Source organism: Anser cygnoides, chromosome 19 (genome assembly GCF_040182565.1).
Source record: "Anser cygnoides isolate HZ-2024a breed goose chromosome 19, Taihu_goose_T2T_genome, whole genome shotgun sequence".
NCBI lineage: Eukaryota > Metazoa > Chordata > Aves > Anseriformes > Anatidae > Anser > Anser cygnoides.
The window spans coordinates 5,205,849-5,227,544 of NC_089891.1; the positions used below are offsets into that span (position 1 = coordinate 5,205,849).

Here is a 21,696-nt window from a genome sequence, read left to right on the forward strand (position 1 = left end):
TTCCCTGCTTGATCCTGGGTGCGTGTGGGATCTGGGGCCGCGATTCCTGGTGCGAGGGTCTCAGCACCAGCACCAGGCTGTACCCATCCCGCTGCAGACCCCCCGGCAGCACCCCGTGCCCGCCAGCACGGCCCTGCCACCCTCCCCGTGCCCGCCGTGCCGGGGCTTTGTGCTGGAAAAAAGGAGAGCAAACGTGGGCGAGGAACGGGGGGGTGGATGTGTACGTGCCGGTATGGGGGGGGCACACCGCAGGGAGCCGTGGGGACGGCCCTCGCTCAGCACCACCGAGGAGCTGAGGCCGTCGGGGCGCTGATCTGCCTGGCTGCACATCTCCGGGTTGGTATTTATGGCGTGCGCCTTATCGGCTCGCATCAAAATCAGGCGACGCTCGGCTAACCCGCAGGATTCATCCGCCGCCCGTGTGTGCGTGCGAGCGCCTGTCCTTCCGAAGGGAAGCCCCCAGGGCGCCCAGTGCCCCCCCGGCAGCTCCGCACTGGGCACCCAAGGGTGGGGGAAACCCGCTGGGGTGCTCGGGGACACCCCAACGGCGGCTCCGGCTCCTGCGCCTGGTGGCCTCTGGGTGCAAGGGGGGGGCTCGGCTCCTGCCAGGGGACACCCCGGGGGGAAGGCAGGGGTGGGTCAGGGTGGCCCCAGCCCTGCGCTGGGGGTCCCGGGGGGGGGGGGGGGCTGCTGGGGTCACCCCGGCTGGGTGGGAGGGGGGGGGTGGGCGGGCTGCTGGGGGCGGGGGGGTCCCTGGGGTGGGTGATGGGGGGCCAGGAGAGTGGTGCTGGGGCAGGCAGGTGGGACCAGCGCGTGGCACGGGGAGCAGCTGGGTGACACCGGGGGTGCCAGGCGGGGGCTGCTGGGGGCAGGTGCCAGCACCGGGGACAGCCGGGGGGCAACTTGGGGGGGGGGGGGGGGGGGATGGCAGGCGGCTGGCACCGGGGGCAGCGCCTCGCCCTGCGGCATCCCCGTGCCGAGCCGAGCCGTGCCAGGCGGGCGGGGCGACCCGGGCCGGCCCCGCATTGGCGCAGCCCCGGCGCTAGCGCGGGGGCGGTGCCGGGCGCGGCGCAGCGCGGGGGATGCTGCGGGGGGGGCGCCGCCGCTGCCAGCCCCGGTGCCGGTGCCGGTGCCGGGCGGGTGGGTGCCCCTCTGCAGCCCCCCCCCGGCCCGGCCATGGGGGCGCTGAGCAGCCGGCAGAACGCGGGGGTGGAGGAGGTGGACGTCCCCGCTAACTCCGTCTATAGGTACCCCCCGAAATCCGGTAAGCGCTTAGGGGGGGGCACCCCCATCCCGCAGGGGGGGGGGGACGGGGACACGAGGCATCGCCTTGTTCCGGCAGGGGAAGGTGTCCCCAAAAAGCCCCGGCCCGCTCCGAGGGCTCGGTGGGGTCGGGGATGCTCCTGCGCCCACCCCAACGCCCACCCGCACCCCTCGGGGGGGGGGACCCCAAAACTTGGGGTGCGGTGCTGGGTGCCGCGGGGCCGGGCTGGGGCCGGGGTGACCCCCGGGGGTGCCCCGTCTCCGGGGGTCCCTTTACCAGCTGCGAAACTTGGCCGAGTTTTTGGTACTTTAATCCCCTTTTTATTCGCACCTGGGGGCTGCTGAACGCTGCGAGCCGCTCGGGCAAAGCCGGCTTTAAATTCCCGGGAGGATGCTTGGGGTGGGAGGGATCGCAGGGGACCCCTCCTTCCCCCCCGTGCTCTGCCCCCCAGCAGCACCCCAACCTCTGCTGTCACCCCCCCCCCCCCCCCAGGCTCCTGTCCCCATCCCCGGTGGCGATGTCTCTCCCTTTCCGAATCCGGCCCTGCCTCAAACCTTGTGCGTGACCTTGGAAAATCGGGGCCCTCGCCTCCGTGCCACGGCGCTGGGCTGAGCTGGTGGCTGGGGGGGGGGCGCGGGGATATCCTGGGAGGGGGGGGTCACACGCCAAGAGGTAACGGAGCTGGGTCCTGGGGGGGGGTTCCCGCATCGAAGCGGCACAAAAAAAGGCGAATAAATATCCGTGGCCGGTGCCCGCGCGTGCCCGGGGATCGCCACAGCATCCTTGCGGCACCGGCTGTTATTAATAGGTGACTATTTTGGGGGTTAATAGGATAAGGTAAGCGCTTGGGTCGTTAGCGCCGGGACAAATTACTTGCTCGTTATGAATAAAGACCTCGTTGGGAAGAATTGCAGCCGGCCCAGAGCCTCTCCTCGTCCCGAAAAGCCGCGCTCACCTCGTTTTGGTTTTATTTCTGTTTTTAGGGGGGGTGTCTTGGGTGCCGGGGGAGCGCTGCCCCTGCCCTGGGGTAGGGACTGTGCCCGGCTGGGGGGCTCCCGGGGTCCTCTCAGCTGGCAGAGGTCAGGCTGGGGCTGACCCCCTGATTTTGGGGGGAACTGGGGGCTTTCGGGGCTCATCCAGCGGAGCTGGGACCCCTCCTCGGGGCTGCATCCCCACCGAGAGGGGCGGGAGGTGCCCGGGTGGCAGGGAGGGACGCGGCCAGCTGCGCCGAGCGCGGGCTGGTGGCCCCGGGAGATTACGGCTGCTCTGCCTCTAATCCCAGAGGGATTTGCCTTCGGCGGCTGAGCGGGAGGAAGAGGAGGAGGCAGTGGGGCCGGATCCCGCACAGCAGCAGCACCTCGCCCGCATCGAGCCTGGAAATGCCCCCCTGGGGCACGGGGCCGTGGGACATTGCCCCCTCTGCAGACGCGGCCGTGGCTTGCTCGGGGGGGCCGCTGCAGCCACCTCTTGTCCCCATGGAGCATCTCCTCGTCCTGGGGGTCTCCGCCCCAGGGGCTGTGGGGCCGGCTGCGGGGTCCCCGGATGGGGGCAGGATCCTTATTTCAGCCCCAGTCCCTGGCTGAGGCTGGGGCCACGCAAGCGTGGGGACAGGAGCAAAGGGGGGCGGCCAAGTGGGGACACCCCAAGTCCTGGGGACACCCCGAGGGCTCCTGGGGCTGCGGGGCGAGGGCTGACGCAGCAGCTCCTCGGCCAGGGCTTGGCTTTTTCTCCCTCTCCGAAGCGTTCAATTCAACAGCCCGCAGCGCGCCAGCTCCCCGCTGCCGCCGGGGTGGGTGCGCGGCGGGGCCGGGGGGCTCCCAAGGCACAGCACCCTGCCGTCAGCACCCGGGCGGGCTGAGACCCAGCAAAGCAGCACCGTTTTGGCCGCTTTGGAGAAGGGGGCTCTGTGGCCGTGCTAAAAGCTGGGCCCTGGTGTTGGAGAGAGCCGCAGGGCTCAGCCCCCCGAGGACAGCGCTGGCTCAGGGCTGCGGGCACCAAGGTCTGTGTCCGTGGGGTCCCCGCAGGTCCTGGGGGACCCCCTTATCTTCCCCGGGTGCTGTGCAGGGAGGTGCTCGTGGAGAAAAGGGGCCGATGGCGTCAGCTGGTGCCTGGGGACGTCCTGCAGCGAGGTGCTGGCGGCCGCGTGGGGTTTGTTTGCTGGGAACGTGCAGCAGCAGTTGGGTTTTGTTCGCCCTTTGAAGCAGCCGCTCCGTCCCTTCGGCTCGTGCTCTCTGGGCTCTGAAGGCGAAGCTCTCGTTAAGGCCCGGCTGTCCCCGGGCGCTGTGACCGTCCTTGTCGGGCTCTCCTCCCCCCGGGGCAGCTCTCGGGTGAGGAGTTAATTACAATTAGCCCGTAATAAGAGCACTGGTGCTTCCCTGTCTGCCCCTCGGTGGGGCCCGGCCGTGCCCACGGTCACCCGGCGGGGCTGGCAGCGTCCTGCCGAAGCCAACACCATCATTTTTTTAATCTCCTGCCTCTAACCTCCCTTGCTGCCGGCTGCAGCGCTCAGCCCGTGTACGATTGATGCAGCTCTCTGCGCGGCGGCGAGTCCCGCGGGAGGGCGAAGGCGCAGCCGAGCGCAGCCAGGAGCCCCCGGCCCCGCCAGGACACACAAAGGGGGAGCTGAGGGTCCTGGGCCGTGCCACGGGGACCTGCAGCACCCAAGGGTGCTCGCAGCCTCCGGCGGGGAGGCTGGGTGATGGTCTGTGCCAGCAAGCCACGGCCGGGGTCGTCGCGCAGAGCCTGGGCTCCATTTTTTGGCTTCTCCCCGGTGCCTGGGAGCTCTCCTGTGGGTTTAAACATTTTTTTTTTTTTCCATCTCTTCCTTTTGTGCAAAGTCCACGTCAGGAAAAGCTCGGGATAACTGCAGTCCCCCTTGGCTGTGCTGCTTTGCTCCTGGGCTTTTCCACCCGGCCGCGTCCTTCCCTGGGGAGCCGCCTGGGCATTACGGCCGTGGAAACGGGGGCAGAAAGCGGCGGGCGGCAAGAACCGACGGGCGGCTTCTCACCGGGGCGCCGCAGCCTTGGGATGAGCCTGGGTCTGTTCTCCCTGCGCCTCGCCAGGCTTTGGGCTTCGTTTTGGGGTTTTCCGTGGGATGTTAAGGCCCGAGCAGGAGCTGCGTCGGCTGGGAGCCAGCTGCAGCCTCTGCCTCCAGTGCCCAAAGCCCGGCCACTTGGAGCTGCAGACCCCGAACATTTTCCTCCTGGAGGATTTCCCTAGAGGAGCTGGGGATGTTTGTGTAGCCGTGTGGGAAGCAATCAGGGGCCGTAGGTGTTTTTTTTCAGGGGCCGTGGCTAAAGCTCAGGGTGAATCCACTCGGATTAAATCCTGCTGGACCAAGCAGACGCCTCCCGGGCGCTGCGACGGGGCCGTGCCCCTGCACCAGCCGATTTCCATCTCGGCTCTGCCTGCGCGGCTGCTCCGGGCGATAAATCAGAGCCGGCAGCGGCTCCTTACCCGTGACGAGCGATGGGGCCGTGGGAGCAGGTCTGCGCCACGAGGCTGCCTCGTCCCCTGCTCCCCGGGGCTCTCCCGGCTCCTGCGTGGAGGCGGCTGCAGGGGAAAGGGCAAAACGGGTGGGAGAAGGGCTACCAAAAGGGTCGCTCCTTCACCCCTGCACGTTCACGTCCCGCGAGCCCCAGTCCGAAAGGCTTTGGGCGAGGTGGCCTTGGGGACAAAGCCACCCTGGGGATGAAGCCGCCCTGGGGACAAAGCCACCCCGAGCCACCCGCTGGCCCCGCCGGCAGCGGCCCCCCCGTGGTGCCCCCTCCGCTCAGTCTGTCCGTCCGTCCTTCCTCCCCAGGGAGCTACTTCGCCAACCACTTCATCATGGGAGGGGAGAAGTTCGACTCCACGCACCCCGAGGGTTACCTCTTCGGCGAGAACAGCGACCTCAACTTCCTGGGGAACCGGCCCGTCCTGGTAGGCACCGGGGGGATTGCGCGTGTCCGTGTGTCCGTCTGCTCGCGAGGGCAGAGCCGGCCGAGCGCACCGGGGCGGGCCGAGTGGATTCTCTGCTGCCTGATACAGAGGTTGGCCGCTTGCCACCCCCCGCAGGGGACTGGTCCGTGTCCCCTCCTGGGCTGCCCCCCCGTGCTCACCGGCTCTGTAGGCGCGCCCCAGGGCAGCGTGGTGGGTGACATCTCCCCTCGGGTGCCACCCTAAGGCACGAGCATCACCCCCGTCGCGCCCGTGTGCGTTTTCCTACCCGCCCTGCCTGGCCGGGGTGCGCACGGGCTGCTGGCACGCGTGGTTTGGAGACGGTGAGGGGCGAGGGGCTGGTTTATCGCGGCTCCTTTCCCTCTCCCTCTTGGAGAGCTTTCTCCTGCCGCCTCTCACCACGCAGCCGCGAGCCGTGGCCGAGCCGAGCCCGAGCTCTGCCCCGGGGGACGCGGGCGGTTCTGCTCCTGCTGCTTCGCGTGCAGCTGAAGGGCAAAGGCAGCTGCGGGGTTGGAGCAGGAGCTGTTCTGCCCCTTTTCTAGCTTCTCCGAATCCGGTGTTATTTTTATTAAATGGATTTCTACCCAGACGAAAGGGATTTGGGGCCAGTTTGCTTCTTGTGCGTGTGCGAGCAGGGTGCTGGGTGCCAGCCAGGGGGAAGCCCGGCTGCCGCAGTTCCCTGGGGACGGTCCCTGTGCGCCCGCTCCTGGGGCTGGGGTTTGCTCCCGATGCATTTAGAAAGCAAGGAAGTGGCACCAGGACCGTCCTGGCAGTGGGGTTTCGTTTCTGGGTGGGGTCAGGCAGTAAAAAGCCTCGAGGTGAGGAATTAGAAGGCACCCAAGCTTTTCTGGTGGATCAAGATGAGCGTGCCCGCCCCGGACAGCTCAGCTTCCGAACGTTTCTCTCCATCCCGCCTGCTTTCCCCGAAACCAGAGGCCAGCATTCACCTCCTCTCCCTTGAGAAATCCCCTTGACGCCAGTGAAAGCCTCCCAGCTGCCCCCGTGCGCTTCTGGGGGCACAAACCCTGCCAGCAGCCCGCCGGGAGCAGCAGGGGAGGCAGACGACCAGCTTGGAAGCAGCAGAAGGAATTAACACGGCGTTGCAAACCGAATTGCATCGCTCGGGCTTAATTACCGGGGGCGCTGAGCGGCTGAGCTTCGGGGATTTTGGGGTCACAGCGGGAATCTGAGGGCTGGGGCTGGAGGACCCGCATTGGTTCCGGCCCGATGCTGTGTCCAGGCCCCATTTAAGCATCCCTGGTGCTGCCCCCAGCCCTTTTCTGATGCTCCGTGGCTGTTGTTTTGTTTCGGGCTGCTGTTACAGAGACGTGGCGGGGCTGGAAATGTCAGAGGCCGCCGGTGCTTTTCGCCGGGAGATTTATTTTGGGTTCCTTCGGATGTCCCCATAGAGCTGGGGGGTTGATGTCTGGGAAATGCTGCCCTAAATCCTCTCTAAGCCGAGCGGCTCGGGGTGAGCTGTTAAATATCAGCTGCAGGGCGGTGACGGGGCTGGGCAGGCGCAGAGGTTTGGCCGGGGGTGGCCGCATCCTGCCCGCGGGACCCTGCCCGCTCCTCCCCGGTGTCCTCGGTGCAGGGTGCTTCTGCAGCCATGCAGCGGGTGGGGAAGGGCCTGGGGGCTCCTCAGAGCCACAGAAACCAGCCCGGGCCTGCTCGTGGACAAACCCCGGGGATATTTGGGGGTTTTTTGGCCTCGTGAGGAGCTGGCCAGGACCAAACATCGCTGCAGGCGCACACACGGCGTTCCCAGAGGGATAGTGGTCGGAGCGAGGATTGTTCGCTGTTGTTGTTCGGCTTGATTTAAGTCAAGGGGACGGAAAGAAGTCCTCTAAATGGCCCCTTTGTGATTGTGCAAATCTGGCTTGCAAAATTTCATTAAAAAAAAAAAAAAAAAAGGCACCAGAAAAGGGCCCGCAGCTGGGCGCGAGAGAGCCCAACGGTGGCAACCGAACGGTTCCTGCAGCAAGAAATTTACCCCCGGCACTTCCCCATTCCACCCAGCCCCACTGCTGCTGCCTGCCCCGACCCCAAATTCCTGGGGGGGCCCAAAAGGGCCCCCCGGGGGCCGTGGGGGGAGCTGTGCCCCATGGCACGCTGCTGGCTGCTGCGGCTGCTGCACCGGGGTCGTTGCACGTGGAGGGGTCCTGCACCCATGGGTGACGGGTGGCTTTTGGGGTCCGTGGGGTGTTTAGGGCATGGTGAGGTGTAAATGAGTGAGCTGATTGGATTGCTTCGTTAATTAGAGTAGTGAGGATGGGTCGTCCCGTGGCGTGGGTTGTGGCTGCGGGTTGTGCTCGGCTCGCGGGTGCTTGCTCCCTCCCAGCCGCACCGGGCACTCTGTGGGTGCCCGAGGCTCCTGGCAGAGCTCGTTAGCACGGCTTAATGACTCAGCAGCCCTTCTCTCCGTCCCCAAGGAAAAGGTGACAATTTCCAGGTGCCGTGGATTAATCTTCAAAGGGCCCCCTGCCACCACCACCTGCGGGCTGAGCGGCTCCAGCCCAGGTTCAACCCACGTGTGGGTGCTGGAACCGTCCCCTGCCCGTCCCCTGCCCGTCCCCTGCCCCACCGAGCCCCACGGCCGGGGGAAGGTGACCGTGGCTTTCCCACGCGAGGACGCCAGGGACGTGGTGGACGGGCACCGGGAGGGGCGAAGGGACCCGAGCAGCTCCCTTTGGTGACGGGTCCCGCTCCCCAAGCACCAGCTCAGCCCCAAACCCTTCGATTTTTGCCGGTGCCTGCTGTCCCCTTGGCACCCGCTGGCCGCCCGGCAGCCTGATGTCCCCTTGGGACGGTGACAGCTCGCCACCGAGCCGGGCGTTAATCCCAGCATGAGCTGCCCCCTGGCTCTGTCTCTCCATCACGTTTCCATCGTCCCCCGGGGAGGCTGAGCGCGCCCTGGGGCTCAGCACGCCTCGGGGACCCCCGAAGGAGGGGCAGAAACTGGGGGGAGGTGTCCCCCTGGGTCCCTCCTGATGCCCTCGGTCTGCCGCGGTGTCCCCCCTCCTCTACAAGCCCCGCAGCCCCCGTGGTGGCTGCAGGTGACACGGGAGGGACAAGGTCACCTTGGAGGGTGGCGCACCTCTGCTCTCCCCCTCGCAGCGACGCTGCCGTCCCCATCGGCTGCCCCTGCTGCACCGGGGCTGATGGGGACCCCACAGCCCGAACCCCATCCACCTTGGGGTCAAAACCGGGGGATTTGTGGCCGTTCCTTTGCCGCCGGGCACCGAGCTGGCTCCGTGCTCCCCCTGCCCAGCCTCCTCCCCCAGCTCCGTGCTGCAGCAGCGGTCTAAAAATACAGCAGCAGCCGCCCGCGGCGCCGTGGGATCTATGGCGGGGGGGGGCTCGGGCACCTCGACCCCGCTTCCCCTTTGTCCTTGAGACACCCCCTCTCTGCGTGCCAGACCCCATAAACTGTCCCCAGCAGCGTGATGTCCCCGTTGTCACGCCGCCTGCTACCTGGGGTGGATGCAGAGCTCGTTTTGGGGTCGGGGAGCGTGGCTGGGGGGTGCTGGGGGCTGGCTCTGTCCTGTTGCGGTGGGGGCCTTAAGGAAAGGAGCCCCCAGGGTAGGGTCCTTAAAGAAAGAACTGATCGGCCCCCAGGGAGTGGGAGCATTTAGGAGGCCGGTGTGGGGGGGGCTTTTGGGGAGGTGGCTGTAGGGGAGAGGTTCCCTTCAGCGCGGCTTTGCCCAGCCTGGGAGGGGATTTGGGTGTCCCCACGGCACTGCCCCGGCCTGGGGGGCTTCTGGGGGGGCTCCCGTCAGGGTTTTGGGGGGCCCTGCCATTGCGGTGGGACAGGGGAGCCTACGCCCGCTCTCATCGGTGTCTCTCTCGTCCTAGTTCCCTTACGCTGCTCCACCTCCCCAGGAACCCGTCAAGACCCTCAGGAGCCTGATCAACATCCGCAAGGACACCCTGCGCCTCGTCAGGTGAGTCCGGGGGGGTGCTCCCCGCGAGGGGGGGGTGCTCCCGTCCCACCACCCCGTCCCCGCTGTCCGCAGGGGGACGGAGCCGGCCCCGTGCGGGTGCCCCCTCCCCAAGTCCCAGCACGGGCGAGCTTCCCGCGCCAGCCCGCGCCTCTCGGGGCGAGGGGATTAAGCGGAGCTCAGCGCTGCCTTTGAAGTGGTTTTTGCTTTTTCTTCCCCCAAAAAGGCTTTATCGGAGGGAGGCCGGGGATTGCGGCTGAGCGGGGGGGGGGGTTTGGGATTAGGGCTGGAAGCTGCCTGGATCTCGGGCGGGCTGCGCGCTCCTGGCGTGCCTCAGTTTCCCCTGATGGAGGGGGTCAGGCCCTGAGAGCCTTTTGGGGCCGTCGGTGAGGAGGGGACACAAACGGGGTGGTGACCTCGGTGGCACGCCCCGTGGCACCCCAACAGCCGGGGGAGCCGTCCCTGCGGGGTCCCTGAGCCGTCCCCACGGGGTGCCCGCACCCTCCGTGCCCCCCCCAGGTGTTCGGAGGAGGTGAAGACCCCGGGGGAAGAAGTGAGCAAAGCCAAGGTGCACTACAACGTGGAGTTCACCTTCGACACGGACGCCCGCGTGGCCATAACCATCTACTACCAGGCGAGCGAGGAGTTTCACAACGGGGTGGCAAGGTGAGGAGCCCAGCCTGGCGTTGTGTGTCCCCCCCCCCCCCCGTGGAATTATTTTAGCCCTTTTTAGGACTTTTTGCCCCGGCCCCGAGACGCGTCCCCTAGGGAAGCAGAGCACCGGCTCCTCCTGCTCCCCTACTGACCCTGCCCTCTGCCCGAGGGACAGCTACGTCCCCAGGGACAGCAGCCTGCAGTCGGAGACAGTGCGCTACAAGCGGGGTGTGTGCCAGCAGTTCTGCGTGCCCTCCCACACCGTCGACCCCTCTGAGTGGACCGAGGAGGAGGTGAGCGGCATCAGACGGGACAGGGTCGGGTGCGGGACCCCCGAGGTCTGAAACCGGCTGGGGAATGGCCCTGAAACGCTCCCAGCTGGCTGGGTGCACCCGCGGGAGCTCATCCCCCCTTGGGGTGAGCAAACCCGGGGGTGTCTGGGGGGCTGCGGCTCAGCGGGTGGGAGACGAAACCTCGCTCCTCTTGACCGAGCCTTTCCTCCGGTCCCCCCCCCGCAGCTGGGCTTCGACCTGGACCGGGAGGTGTTCCCCATGGTGGTGCACGCGGTGGTGGATGAAGGCGACGGTGAGGGAGGGGACACCCATTTTCCTGGCTGCACGGGGTGCCGCCGTGGCTCGGTGTGCCCTGAGCCCCCCCCCCCCGGCTCGTTGTTTTCTTGCAGAGCACGCCGGGCACAGCCACGTGCTGCTGGCCACCTTCGAGAAGGTGAGAGCGGGGCTGGGGCCCTCCTGCCCCCTCCCGGCACCCAGCGGGTGCTGAGGGAGCTCGGGAAGGTGCTTGAGGCTGTTTTGGGGTGGTCCCCAGGCTCGAGGGCTCAGCCCCGGCGCTCACCCCCTTGTTTTCCCCTCCCCAGCACGCCGACGGCACCTTCTGCGTGAAGCCCCTCAAGCAGAAGCAAGTGGTGAGTGCGCCACGTCCCCTGGTGTCCCCGGGGACAGCAGCGGCACCCGGGGTGCCACCTCCTCGTCCTCCCCGCGCCGTTGCAGGTGGACGGGGTGAGCTACCTCCTGCAGGAGATCTACGGCATAGAGAACAAGTACAACACGCAGGACTCCAAGGTAGGCGCCTGATGGGCGCATCCAGAACCGCCCTGGACCTGCCCTCGTCTCCCTCCGCTTCCCGAAGCCCCCGATCACGTCGCTCCCGTGGGACGGGGGTGGCAGCACGGCACGGAGCCGCCCGGGGCGGTGCGGGGCCGGGGCACCTGGTGGCACGGAGGGGCACAGAGGAGCTGCCAGAGGCTGGAAGCTGAAGGCTTGTCCCCTCGAAGGCTTGTCCCCGCGTCCCCGCCTTGTGTGGTGCCCTGGGGTGGCGGCGGCTGGGTCTCGATGGCTCAGGAGGGGCGGTGGGGCTCGGGGTGTGGGATCTGTTGCTGCTCTGCCACATCTCCTGCGTCCCGCCGCGTGGGGCCAGCCGCCTCCAGACCCAGCTCCCAGCAGGGGAGGTTCAAGGTCCCGGGGCTGCATTTTAAGAGAAGCCAAACCCGGAGGAGAAGCAGGGTCCTGCAGCGAGCTCAGGGCGCTCGGCGGGGGGGATATTTTGGGGCAACCCTGCCTATTGCCAGGGGTGCAGAGCAGCCGTCGTCGTGTCTCCTCCGGGCAGGTCGCCGAGGACGAGGTGAGCGATAACAGCGCCGAGTGCGTCGTCTGCCTCTCGGACGTCCGCGACACGCTCATCCTGCCCTGCCGCCACCTCTGCCTCTGCAACACGTGCGCCGACACCCTGCGCTACCAGGCCAACAACTGCCCCATCTGCAGGCTGCGTAAGGGGGGGGCCGGCAGCTCCCACCCCCGTTTTGGGGTCCCTCGGCCCGGGGAGAGCCTCGGTGATGCACGAGGCTGGGTGATGCGGGGGTGACCCTCCTAAAAAAAAAAAATGGGGTTTTGGGCTTCTTTGGGGTGCTCCCGTCCCGGTTCCCAGCCCGCCCTTTCTCCTTCCCTTTTTCCCCCCTCTCTTCCAGCTTTCCGAGCCTTGCTTCAAATCCGAGCCATGAGGAAGAAGCTGGGGCCCCTCTCGCCCACCGGCTTCAACCCCATCATCGCCTCGCAGACCTCCGACTCCGAGGAGCACTCGGTCAGCGCTCGGGAGGGCTTCGGGTGCCCCGCGGGGGTGGGTGGGGAAGGGCTGGGGATGGACGTGCCCTGCGGGGTCTGTAAAGCCAGGAAGCACAAAAACGCGAGCTGGAAATCGGGGGGGGGGGGGGGGGGGAATATTGGGAGAAAGCATTGCCCGCGTGCGTCTGCTTCGGTGGACAGATTTGGGGCTTTCACGGGTGCGGAGGGTTTGTCCCAGCCCTGGTTTTCAGGCGTCCCCTGGGAGCAAAAGGGTGTGGAGGGGGGGGCAAAGAAGGAGCACGGGGCGGGGGGGGGTCCTCACCCCGTCTCCCCCTCCCCAGTCCTCGGAGAACATCCCCCCGGGCTACGAGGTGGTGTCGCTGCTGGAGGCCCTCAACGGGCCGCTGACGCCCTCGCCGGGCGCGGTGCGGCTGCGGGCGCTGGGGGACGCGGCCCCCCCCGGCACGGGGCCGCTGCCCCCCTACGGCAGCGACGGCCGCCTGCCCCCCCTGCGCGCCCTCTCGCCCCTCGAGCGCCTGTCGGACTGCGCCCCGCCGGGACTCAAGCTGAAGAAAAGCATCTCCAAGTGAGTGCCCCCCCCCAAAACGGCGGTGGGTGGGGGTCCCCGGGGAGGGGGTGCAGGTCCCCGAATCCCCCCGCCCCAAATCCCCGCAGGTCCGTCTCGCAGAACTCCTCCGTGCTGCCCGAGGAGGAGGACGAGAAGTCGGGCACCGAGTCGGAGCTGAGGGGCACCAGGAGGAAATCTCCTGCCCGGCTGGAGGAGGTGAGAGCTTGCCGTGACCGCGGTGAGCCGGTGAGGATGTTCTGGGGGGGGGGGGGACACGGGGTTTTTGGGGGGCCCAAGCAGCCTCTCAGGGAACACAGGGTCTGGGTGGGGACTTCCCCTCCTGGGCGTGCTTTGGATGAAGACTGAAGATCGGGGTCCACGCCGGGTGCTGTCCCAAGGGGCGAGAGGCCCCAGCCCTGCCCCAGACGCCCCATCCCGCCCTCCCCACGGAGGCGTCTCCCTCCAGCTCGCCCTCCCTTCTCCCAGGAGTGCGGCGTCACACCGGAGAGCGAGAACCTCACCCTGTCCTCGTCGGGCGCCATCGAGCAGTCCTCGTGCACCGGCACCCCGCTGTCCTCCACCATCTCCTCTCCAGAAGGTGCGGCTGCCGGAGACCCCCCCCCACACACAGCCTCGGAGGGTTTCCCGGGTCCTCGTCCCACGTCCCGCTCCTCCTCGTTAGCCCTGCCGTTAATTACCCGCCGCTGTGCTCCCCGCAGAGCCCGTCAGCAGCAGCCTGGCCCAGTCCGTCATGTCCATGGCGTCCTCGCAGAGCCAGCACTCGCAGCTCAGCACCGACACCGTCTCCTCCATGTCCGGCTCCTACGTGGCCCCCGGCACGGAGGAGGAAGGGGACACGCTGCCCTCGCCCGCGGCCGCCACCGCCTCCGACGGAGAGGTACGGGGCTGGCAGCCCCCCGCGGCCGGCTGCCTGCGATGGGATGGGAGGGGGCTCCTCCAAACCCACCAGCACCCCGCTTTTATGGGCGTTTTTAATTCATTTTTTTTTTTCCCCCTCTTTCTCGCCTTTTTTTTGCAGTCGACGCCTGTGGGGTCCCTGGATATAAACTTCGTCAGCATCTCGGCCGAGGAGCATGACGCCGAGGTAACGCGTGGCGTGGGGAAACGGCGCTCCCGGCACCGTGGGGACCCCAGCTGTGCCCGGTTACGGGGTGCACACAGAGGGCTGAGCATCCCCAACACGCTGAGGGCGCTTCCCTGGGGACACACGGGGCGGTGGGGCCGTTCCCCGCAGCGCCCGGAGGTGCCGCATCTGGGCTCAACCTCCCGACACCCCCGGGGCCGGGGGACGTTGCCCAGAAGGGACCTGGACACGTGCAGGGGCGGGTGCCGCGGGGTGGCTGCCGCTCAGCGCCGCCTCTCTGTGCCGCAGGGCAACGCCGTGCTGGAGGACGAGGACGCGTCGCCCACGCAGGACGACGGTAAAAGGCCCGGGTCGCTGTTGTCCCCTTTGCTTTTGGTCTGGTGTCACCGCGGGTGGCCGATGCCGTGCTGTCCCCAGCTCTCCCGGCTGCCACGGGGAGAGTGCGGGGGGTCTTGGTGGCACCGGGGCTGGGGGCGCGTCCGTCACGGCGGGGCTGTCCCCGGGTGGGTTGGACAGCAGGGGGACGGGGACGGCCAGGTGGCTGTGGGGACACCGGGGCAGGCAGCAGGCGACGACTGGTGCTCGGGGACTGTATCCCTGCCGGGGTGGTGGACGGGGGGGTCCCAGTGGGGCTCCCCGGGGGCCGGGTGCCGCAGGCGGGGGCGATGCTCTGCTCCTGGCCGCATCCTGCTGCCCCTCCGCGAGACGCAGCCGGAGCCATTTCCAAGAGGAAAGGAGGCTTCCCGATGGTTTTTTTTTCATTGTTTTTCCCCCAAGTGCCAAGAAGGTCTCTCTCTACATCTCCGAAAACCTCTCCCTGCGCCATCCCCACGTTGGTTTCCGTAGGAAGGGGGTGCGAAGCTGTTCCCCTCGGGCTGTTTTCCTCCTCCTCTTTTTCCCCCCGCCCCCGGCGTGCTTTCACAAGCCGCCACGTGCGCGCTGAGCGCTCCTCCTGCCCCCTGCCACGCGCTCAGGTAGCCGAGGAAAGGTGGTGTCACCCCCGTGCCGCCAGCTGCCAGGCGGCTTGGGTTTCTTTCGGGACGTGGGGAGGCCCCCGGTGCGTCCCCTCCCCTGCTTGCGAGTCTCTAAATAATGAAAAGGCCCCGAGCCTCTCCCCCCTGTCCAACCTGGACAATCAGCCCAGCTGGAGAGCAGGAGCCTGGCTCAGCGCCGCTCCCCAGCGCCGGGTTTTCACCGGCAAAAAGAGCAGAGGGTTGTCCCAGCCCCGCGGGGAGGCTCCGGCTCGTGGTGAGGAGCGAGCGGGGGCCGTTCCTGGCATCCCCTGGGCCCCCCAGAGGCTGAGGCCGCCCTTCCTTCGTGGGGAGCTCAGCTCGGGTGCAAGCCTGCTGGGTCGAACACCGGGAAATGAGGTGTCTGGGGGAAGCCTCCAGCTCTGACGCCCGTTCCCAGCAGGGCCGCTGGCGGTTGGGAACGTCCCTCCCGCATCCAAGGGATGCGCGCCACCGGGGTGCTGGCCTCTCGGCGTGCGCGTGACGCTGTAAGAAGCGGGGTTACCTCTCACCCCCCCCAAAAAAAACACACCCTCCACCCTCCGTGCAAAGCTTGGCTACGGCTTCTTTCGCCCCACGCGCCGGTCGCTGCCTCCTCCCGGCACCCCCGCACCCGCGCTGCTGGTGCCCGAGGGAGGTGCCCCCGTGGACCCCCCCCCGGCACAAGGGAAAGGAGCGGCTCGGACCGTGCCCCCCCTGTGCCCAGCCCAGGCGTTATTGTCCGCTCTTGGCCCTCTCCGCTCTCTTCCTGGTTTAAAAGCGATATTTTTAACCCACCCGCTTTGTTTTTAAAGGGGGTGGGGAGAGGAAAACCCGCAGCGCCCCCCTCCCCGGCCGCACGCCCCCGGCTAACCGCGTTAACTCCCTTCCAGGCCGGAGGACAGGCGCGTTCCTCGGTCTGAGGTGTGACAATAACAATGACTTGGGCATCGCACACGTGAAAGCGCTGGACAATAAGCTGTGCTCTGAGGCCCGCTTACCTGGTGAGTGGCCGCCTGCTGAACATGAACTTGGGGCTGGGGGGGGGGGGGGGGTGCTTCCACTCCTCCCCGCATCGCCCCTGCCCTTCGGATCCCACCCCCCCCTTCCTCTTCCTCACCTCCCATCCTCATCCCCCTCCATCCCCAGCCCCACCACCAGCTGTGGCCCACGAGTGGCCGTGTGGCGTAACCGGAGCCCACGGTGTATTTAGTGATATTTTGGGTCAGGACGGGACCCAGAGGTGCTCCAGCCTTGGCCCCGCAGCGTCGGGACAGCAGGAGGGAGCTGCCTGCCTCCCCCTCCTCTTCCTCCAGGCCCAGGGAGATGAGGATCTCCAGGTCCGGCTGTCCTCCAGCACAGCCCCAAAGGCTCATCCCTCTCCTCCATCCCTTCGTACCTTTTCTCCCCCCCTCCTTCTGCCTCTCTTCTGTTTCCCCCCACCCTCTCTCCATCCTTTTTTTTCCCTCTTCTTTCTCCCGTCCCGCGGCCCCTCCGTCCACGTGGAAGTTCATGTTCACTCTGTGCCAACACGGTTTTCTCAGCCCGTGCTTGTGCCCCCTCCCTGCCCGGAGCTGCGGAGAGGTGACAAATGTATTGGTGACGGGGGGGGGCGAGGGCAGGGGACCCGCGTCCTCTCCATCAGCCCCGGGGTGGGGGGCAAAAATGGGGCCAAAAAAGCCAAAAAGAGCCCTCTGCGAGCCCGGAGCTCTCGCTCAGCTCTGCGTCAATACATTTGTGGACAAGCTGAAAGCAATCCCCCCCCCCCCCCCCAGCCTTTCCCATTCTGCACAAGCTGCGGTGGGCGCTTGGAGAGCCAGGCTGGGGGCTGAAAGCACACGGACCCCCCCCCAGTCTGGGGTCCTTTCTCCCCCCTTCCCCTCTGGGAAAGCTTCGCCTGCCGGCTGCCCTGTTCCCGGTGGTTTTCTGCTCTGGGGAACCACGGCGAGGCTCTGGCGGAGGAACAGGCGCCTGCCCCAGCTGCCCCGTCCCCCTCCAGCATCAGGCAGCTGCCTGGGTGCCCCTTGGGTGCCCCTTGGGTGCCCCTTGGGTGTCCCTTGGGTGTCCCTTGGGTGCCCCGGGCAGTGCTGAAGACACCCCTGCCTGCGTCCCCCTCGGTCGTGCCAGGGGGAGGATGAGGGAGAGGGGCGAGCTTTGCAGCCCGAGCGATGGGCTGGCAGCGAAGGATGCGGCCGCCATCCTTTGCCCCCCCCCCGGCACTTCTCCGCGCGCCCGGCGGCTGCGCTGCTTGCCATCCCCCCCCCCTCCGAAAAATTGGGGAGGGGGCTTTGGGTGCCTGGCCTGCAGGGGGAGAGCACGGCTGGAGGGGCGCGGGGGCTCTGCGCTGGAAGGGGCGGAGAGGTGCAAGCAGCTCCCAGTGGGAGCCCGGCACTGGAGCAGCCACGATTTGATATTCGTGTCGGCGGTGCTGGGCTGCGATCCACGGGGCTGGGCCGGTGCCGGGGGGGCTGGAGGAGGTGGAAGTTCCCAGTGGGGAGCTGGGGACGGAGTTTCCCACCCGGCTCTTACAGGTTCGGATGTGACCGCATCCACAAGGCAGGCATGAGGAACGGAGGCTTTTAATTTGGGGCCTCGTGCCTTGAATGCTTAACGTCACCTTGACCAGGGATTATTGTTTTTTTTTTAATATTCCTCCCCTGGTTTCTCTCGTGGGGACATTTAGCCGTGGTTAGACCCACGGGTGGGTTTTTGCCCTCTCTGTAACGAGGGAAGGCGCAGGACGTGGTTCTTCAGCGTGGAAATGTCTGTTCGTCCCTAGCACTGCTGTGAAATCTCTGCGGATCTAAATCTGGTGGGAGAATGGTTCGGGAGGAGTTGACAGGCCCCATCGTGGGGATTTAGGGTACAGGGCTTAAGGAAAAAACCCAGACCCGCATCCTCAGGCAGTTCCTGGAGCCCTGGGGGTGTGCAGGGGGGTTCCTGGGGCCGAGCAGCCTCTGGCCACTGCCTCTGCTGGGGACGGAAGGGCAGCCGGGGGCAGGCACGTGCTGGAAATAACAGCAGCGAGGTGGGGAGTGCGTGGAGGCAGCTCCGCTGCCCTGGGAAGAGCTGAAATCCCGCAGGAGCTTTTACTGGTGTGACCCCATGGATTATCTGAGCCGTGGGCTGGGTGAGCTGCTCGGGTTTTGCCTCGCTGCTCTTTGGGAGCCGGTCTGTGCAGGACGGGGGGAGCCCATCCCTGTCTCCCCAGGGAAGATGTGTGTGTGTGTGTGCGTGGCCGTGTCCCCGCGTCCCGCCCCGAGCCTCGGGAGCCTTTCCAGGACACCCTGGATCTGCGCAAAGGCACTGTGGCGCTGGAGCGACGTAGGCAATAGCGAGCTCTAAATGTGATTTCTGCGTGCGTGCGTGCGTGCGTGTGGTCCTGTTTAATTACCCAGGCCCTCTGGGACCCGCAGGCTTAACCTGCCTCCCACTCCAGCCTGAGCTTGCTGCGAAAAGCCACTCGAAGTGGCAGCCGTCCCCTTCCGTACATCACACAGCGGGTTTTCGTTGCTTCCTCTGAAAAAACCTCAGCGCTTGTCCTCAGCCTCACCTTGAGGTGCCCCCACGCAGCCCCCGGGGCTCAGAGCTGCCCTGGGCACGGGGCTGAACCTCGGCGGGGGGAGCATGGTTTGGGGGTCATCCCCTCCCAGCACACCACCGTGAGTGACCTTGGTGTTTGGGGTGGCGGTGAGCGGGTCCCAGGCTCTGCCTGTCCCCCCTCCCCGGGTCATTACAAGCGATATCGACCGTGCCCGGTGCCCGCGGCTCCTTCTCCCCGACGGTTCCCGTGACGGGAGCAGCCCCGGCGCCCGTCCCTCGTGTGCCGCCGTGCCGCTGCCCCTCGCCGTGCGAATACTGCCCATAACCCGCGGGGCTCACCACGTGCCTTCTGCTCTCTCCCCGCCACGCAGCCGCGGTGCCGGACTCCTGCCCCATAGACATTGACGAATAGGTAGGAGACCTGCAGAGCCCGCGCTCCGGCATTGCTGGCGGTCCCCGCGCGGTCCTGGGTGAGGTTCCCTGAGCGCCTGCGGGGCCGCAGGGGGTCGGCGTTGGGCCCCCTCCCCGTGCACGGCGGGGGCAGAGGCAGCCCCCTTCAGTTGGGGTTGGTGAGACCTGGCCGTGCCGCACGGCGCTTCATGTTTGTCCCTCTCCCGAGCCATTTCCCACGGGGGGGGGGGGGGGGAACGCGACCTGGGTGCGCAGCACGCGGGGCTGGGGCTGTGAGCACTTGTCCCTCCTCTCGGGGAGGGCGCAGAGCCCAGTGCCCTGGCCCCATCCCGCACCCAGGGCTGGGGACCCCGCACCCTGCCCTGCCCCTGGCCGAGCTCCCAGCCCCAGCGGGCTGAGGCCGGAGCAGTTTGCATCGCTGGACAGCCCTGTAAAAACCTCGAGTTTCGGGTGACCGGATGGTGCTGGAAGGGAACCCCCTGCCAGAACTGATATTTTGGCACAGGAGCGGAGATTTGGGGTTTCCCAGCTGAGCTGCCCAAACTGGCAGCCCCAAGCGGCACCGTGCTCCCCCCAGGTCTCCCCCCCTCACGAGCCCCTGCTCCCCTGGGGGTGTTCGGGTACAGCGTCGTGTTCTCAGCCCCGAGCCCCCCTCCCACAGCCCCTAACCCCCCGTTTTTCTCCCCCAGGCCCGGAGGCAGCCAAAAACAACGTGCGGCTCCCGCGGAGCAGGCGGCGGCCGTGGGAGCGCTGCCCGTGCCAGGGCTCAGCCCGGGGGGCGCACGCACCCCCCCGCCACGCACAGAGGGACCCGGGCACCGCCACCTCCACCCCTGGGCTGTAGCGGGAACTGATTATTTCTGAAAGAAAAGCCGATAACCTCGTATTTCCCTCCCTGTCCCCTGCCGCAGTGGAAGGACGGGGTGGCCACAGCTGGGAGCGCAGAGTGGGGGGGGGTGGTGAGAGCTGTGTCACCTCGCAGCCCCCCCCGTCAGCACCTTTCTGTCCCCCAGCACCGATTGGGACAGCCTGGGGTCCCCCTCCTGCCCCCCATGCAGCACACAGCGGGACGGGACAGGGTCACCCCAAAAAGGGGGTCCCGGGGCACGGCCGCAGGGGGACGATGGCAGGAGGGTGCCCACGGGTTGCGGACAGGTGGCAGCAGTGGCATCCTCAGTGCACGAGCTGGTGACCTCCGTGGGGGGCTGGCCCCCCCGGTTTGCTGGCACGTCCCCGTGCCATGCCGTGGGATGTCCCCACCGGTGCACTGGCGGTGATGGCACTGCCCCTCCCCGGCCCCCTGCACCCCCTTTCTCCTCCTGGGCAGCATGCGAGCTCCGCAAGGTGGCTTGTCCCCAGGGACGGAGGGGGGTGGCAGGGGACCTGGTCCCCGCCGTCACCAGCGCCCCGGGGCATCGCCAGTTTAACCTCACTGTCTTCCGCCCCGCTGCGAGCTCGGGGCTCGGGGCTGTGCCCTCTCTCTGGAACAAGTGCCAAAATTGTCACCCCTGCCACCCTGTCCTGCTCTGTGTGTCCATCGCACTTCGTAGCAGGGGCTGGACGAGGGTGGGGGAGCTGCCCCCCATCCCTCCATCCCCACCCCTCCATCCCCATCCCTCCAGCACTGGGCTGGCAGCGTTAGTGGGGTTTGCTCAGGGGGACGGGCACTCAGGGACCCGTGGGGCAGGGATGCAGCCCCAGACCTCGGGGACCTCATGAGGCCGTTGGCAGAGGCCAGGCTCCACGCTGAAGAGCACGAGGATCCATCAAAAGCCTCCTCGGGGACCAGCACCCCAACGCAGTGAGCTTTGCCCCCCCGGAGGGGCTGCTGAGCCCCTTCCCCACGGTTTTCTCAGCAGCACGAGCTGGGCGAGAGCCCCCGAAGCAGATGTGAGAGCAAAGCCCCCCTCCTCCTTTCAGGAGGAAACTGCATTTCAGAGCCACTTCAGGACGGAAAGGTGGGTTCTGAAAGGGAACAAAGCCCTTTAGGGGCGTTCCTGCCGCCCGGCTCCCCGTGTGCGCGGGGAAAACGAGGGAGATGCTGCGGGGTGTCCCTGCATCCCTCCCGGCTCCAGCAGGGACGAGGAGAGCTCCCCAGGCACCGTGGCACGGGGCTGCCGCGGTGCTCGGGGAGGTTGGGGGACAGCAGGCAGGTCCTGGCCCCGGGGGGGTGCCAGGAGGTGAGCAGCGGGGTGCTGGGGCTGCTGCGAGCCGCGTGTCCCCGAGCTGCGTCCCCCGGACCCCCCCCGGCACCAGCCCCGGCGGCGCGGGGCGAGGGCGGCAGCCCCTTTCCCCGCGGGGCAGCCCCCCTGTTCCAGCCACCCACCCGTCAGGGGCTGAAGGAAGGAAACCAGACTGCTGCTTACGACTCTGCTTCGAGCATGTTTCGGGTTTTAAGAGTATGTTTAATAAAGGGTATCTTACGTCGACGGAGCATCCAGAATCCCTTTGTGGCTGCGAGGCGAGCACAATCGGGGTGTTCGGGGCTCGGTGGGGGCAAACCCTTCTCCACCACCCCGGTACCACCCCGCAATCAGCCCAGGTGCTTCAAAGGTCCTTCCCCACGTCCTCAGCTCCCCTCCGACCCCAATTTCCCGGCCTCCTCCCAGCTCTGCCGGCCTGGCTGGGCCGGAGAAGGCACGAAACACAAACCCCACAGGGGAAGAGCCCGGGCTGGTGGCTTTGGGGTGGGCGAGGGCACGGCCAGAGGGACCCTCCCTGGAGGGGAAGGGGGAGGTGGGGGCACCGAGAGCAGGGTAAGGGATCCCGCCAAGGGATGGGGATGGGAGAAGCCAACCCTAAAATGCTCCATGGGGCCGCTCAGGAAACCCCACGGTGGGCTAAGGGCTGGCTGCCCCCCAGCCCTCGCTGCCTTAGGAGGGTTTTTTTTGCAGGGACATGTCCCGCTGCTGAGAGAGCTGCTGTGAAAGGGTAGAAACCAGCCAGATCTGGGGCTCTTTATGGGATTGGCCTGTAAAAAAGGGGCAATAAAACCTTCCAGGCGGGCGGCCCCCTTTCCACACAGGGAGCGGCACCCAGCCCCTTCCCCTGCGGGGCAGGGTAATGTATGGGGTTTAATCCTCCCCCCAACCAGTCCTGTGGCAAAGGACAGCCTTTGGGGTGGTGTGTGGGGTCAGGGGCACCTGTAGGGCCAGCGGTGTTAATCACGTTAATTAAATAAGGGGGGGATCTGGCAGCCCCCCCTTT

General features: G+C 67.2%; 1 protein-coding gene across 4 annotated transcripts; it reads left to right on the forward strand.

Moving 5' to 3' along the window:
• Positions 1-1,052: 1,052 nt before the first annotated feature.
• On the forward strand, positions 1,053-20,918 carry RNF157 (ring finger protein 157). 4 transcript variants are annotated; one of them, XM_066980170.1, is made up of 20 exons: positions 1,054-1,264; positions 5,067-5,185; positions 9,059-9,147; positions 9,664-9,810; positions 9,878-10,091; positions 10,317-10,383; positions 10,481-10,524; positions 10,673-10,720; positions 10,806-10,877; positions 11,422-11,581; positions 11,780-11,892; positions 12,215-12,459; positions 12,549-12,657; positions 12,928-13,039; positions 13,161-13,339; positions 13,481-13,546; positions 13,835-13,883; positions 15,429-15,539; positions 18,450-18,490; positions 19,179-20,918. In XM_066980170.1, exons 1-19 carry the CDS (start codon positions 1,177-1,179, stop codon positions 18,488-18,490), a joined length of 2,073 nt encoding a protein of 690 aa, XP_066836271.1. In that variant the 5' UTR covers positions 1,054-1,176; the 3' UTR covers positions 19,179-20,918. The 4 variants fall into 4 exon arrangements, with proteins under 4 accessions (XP_066836270.1, XP_066836271.1, XP_066836273.1 ...); XM_066980171.1 differs by having other exon boundaries at positions 1,145-1,264; positions 9,974-10,091; XM_066980169.1 differs by lacking the exon at positions 18,450-18,490 and having other exon boundaries at positions 1,053-1,264.
• The last annotated feature ends 778 nt before the right edge of the window (positions 20,919-21,696 follow it).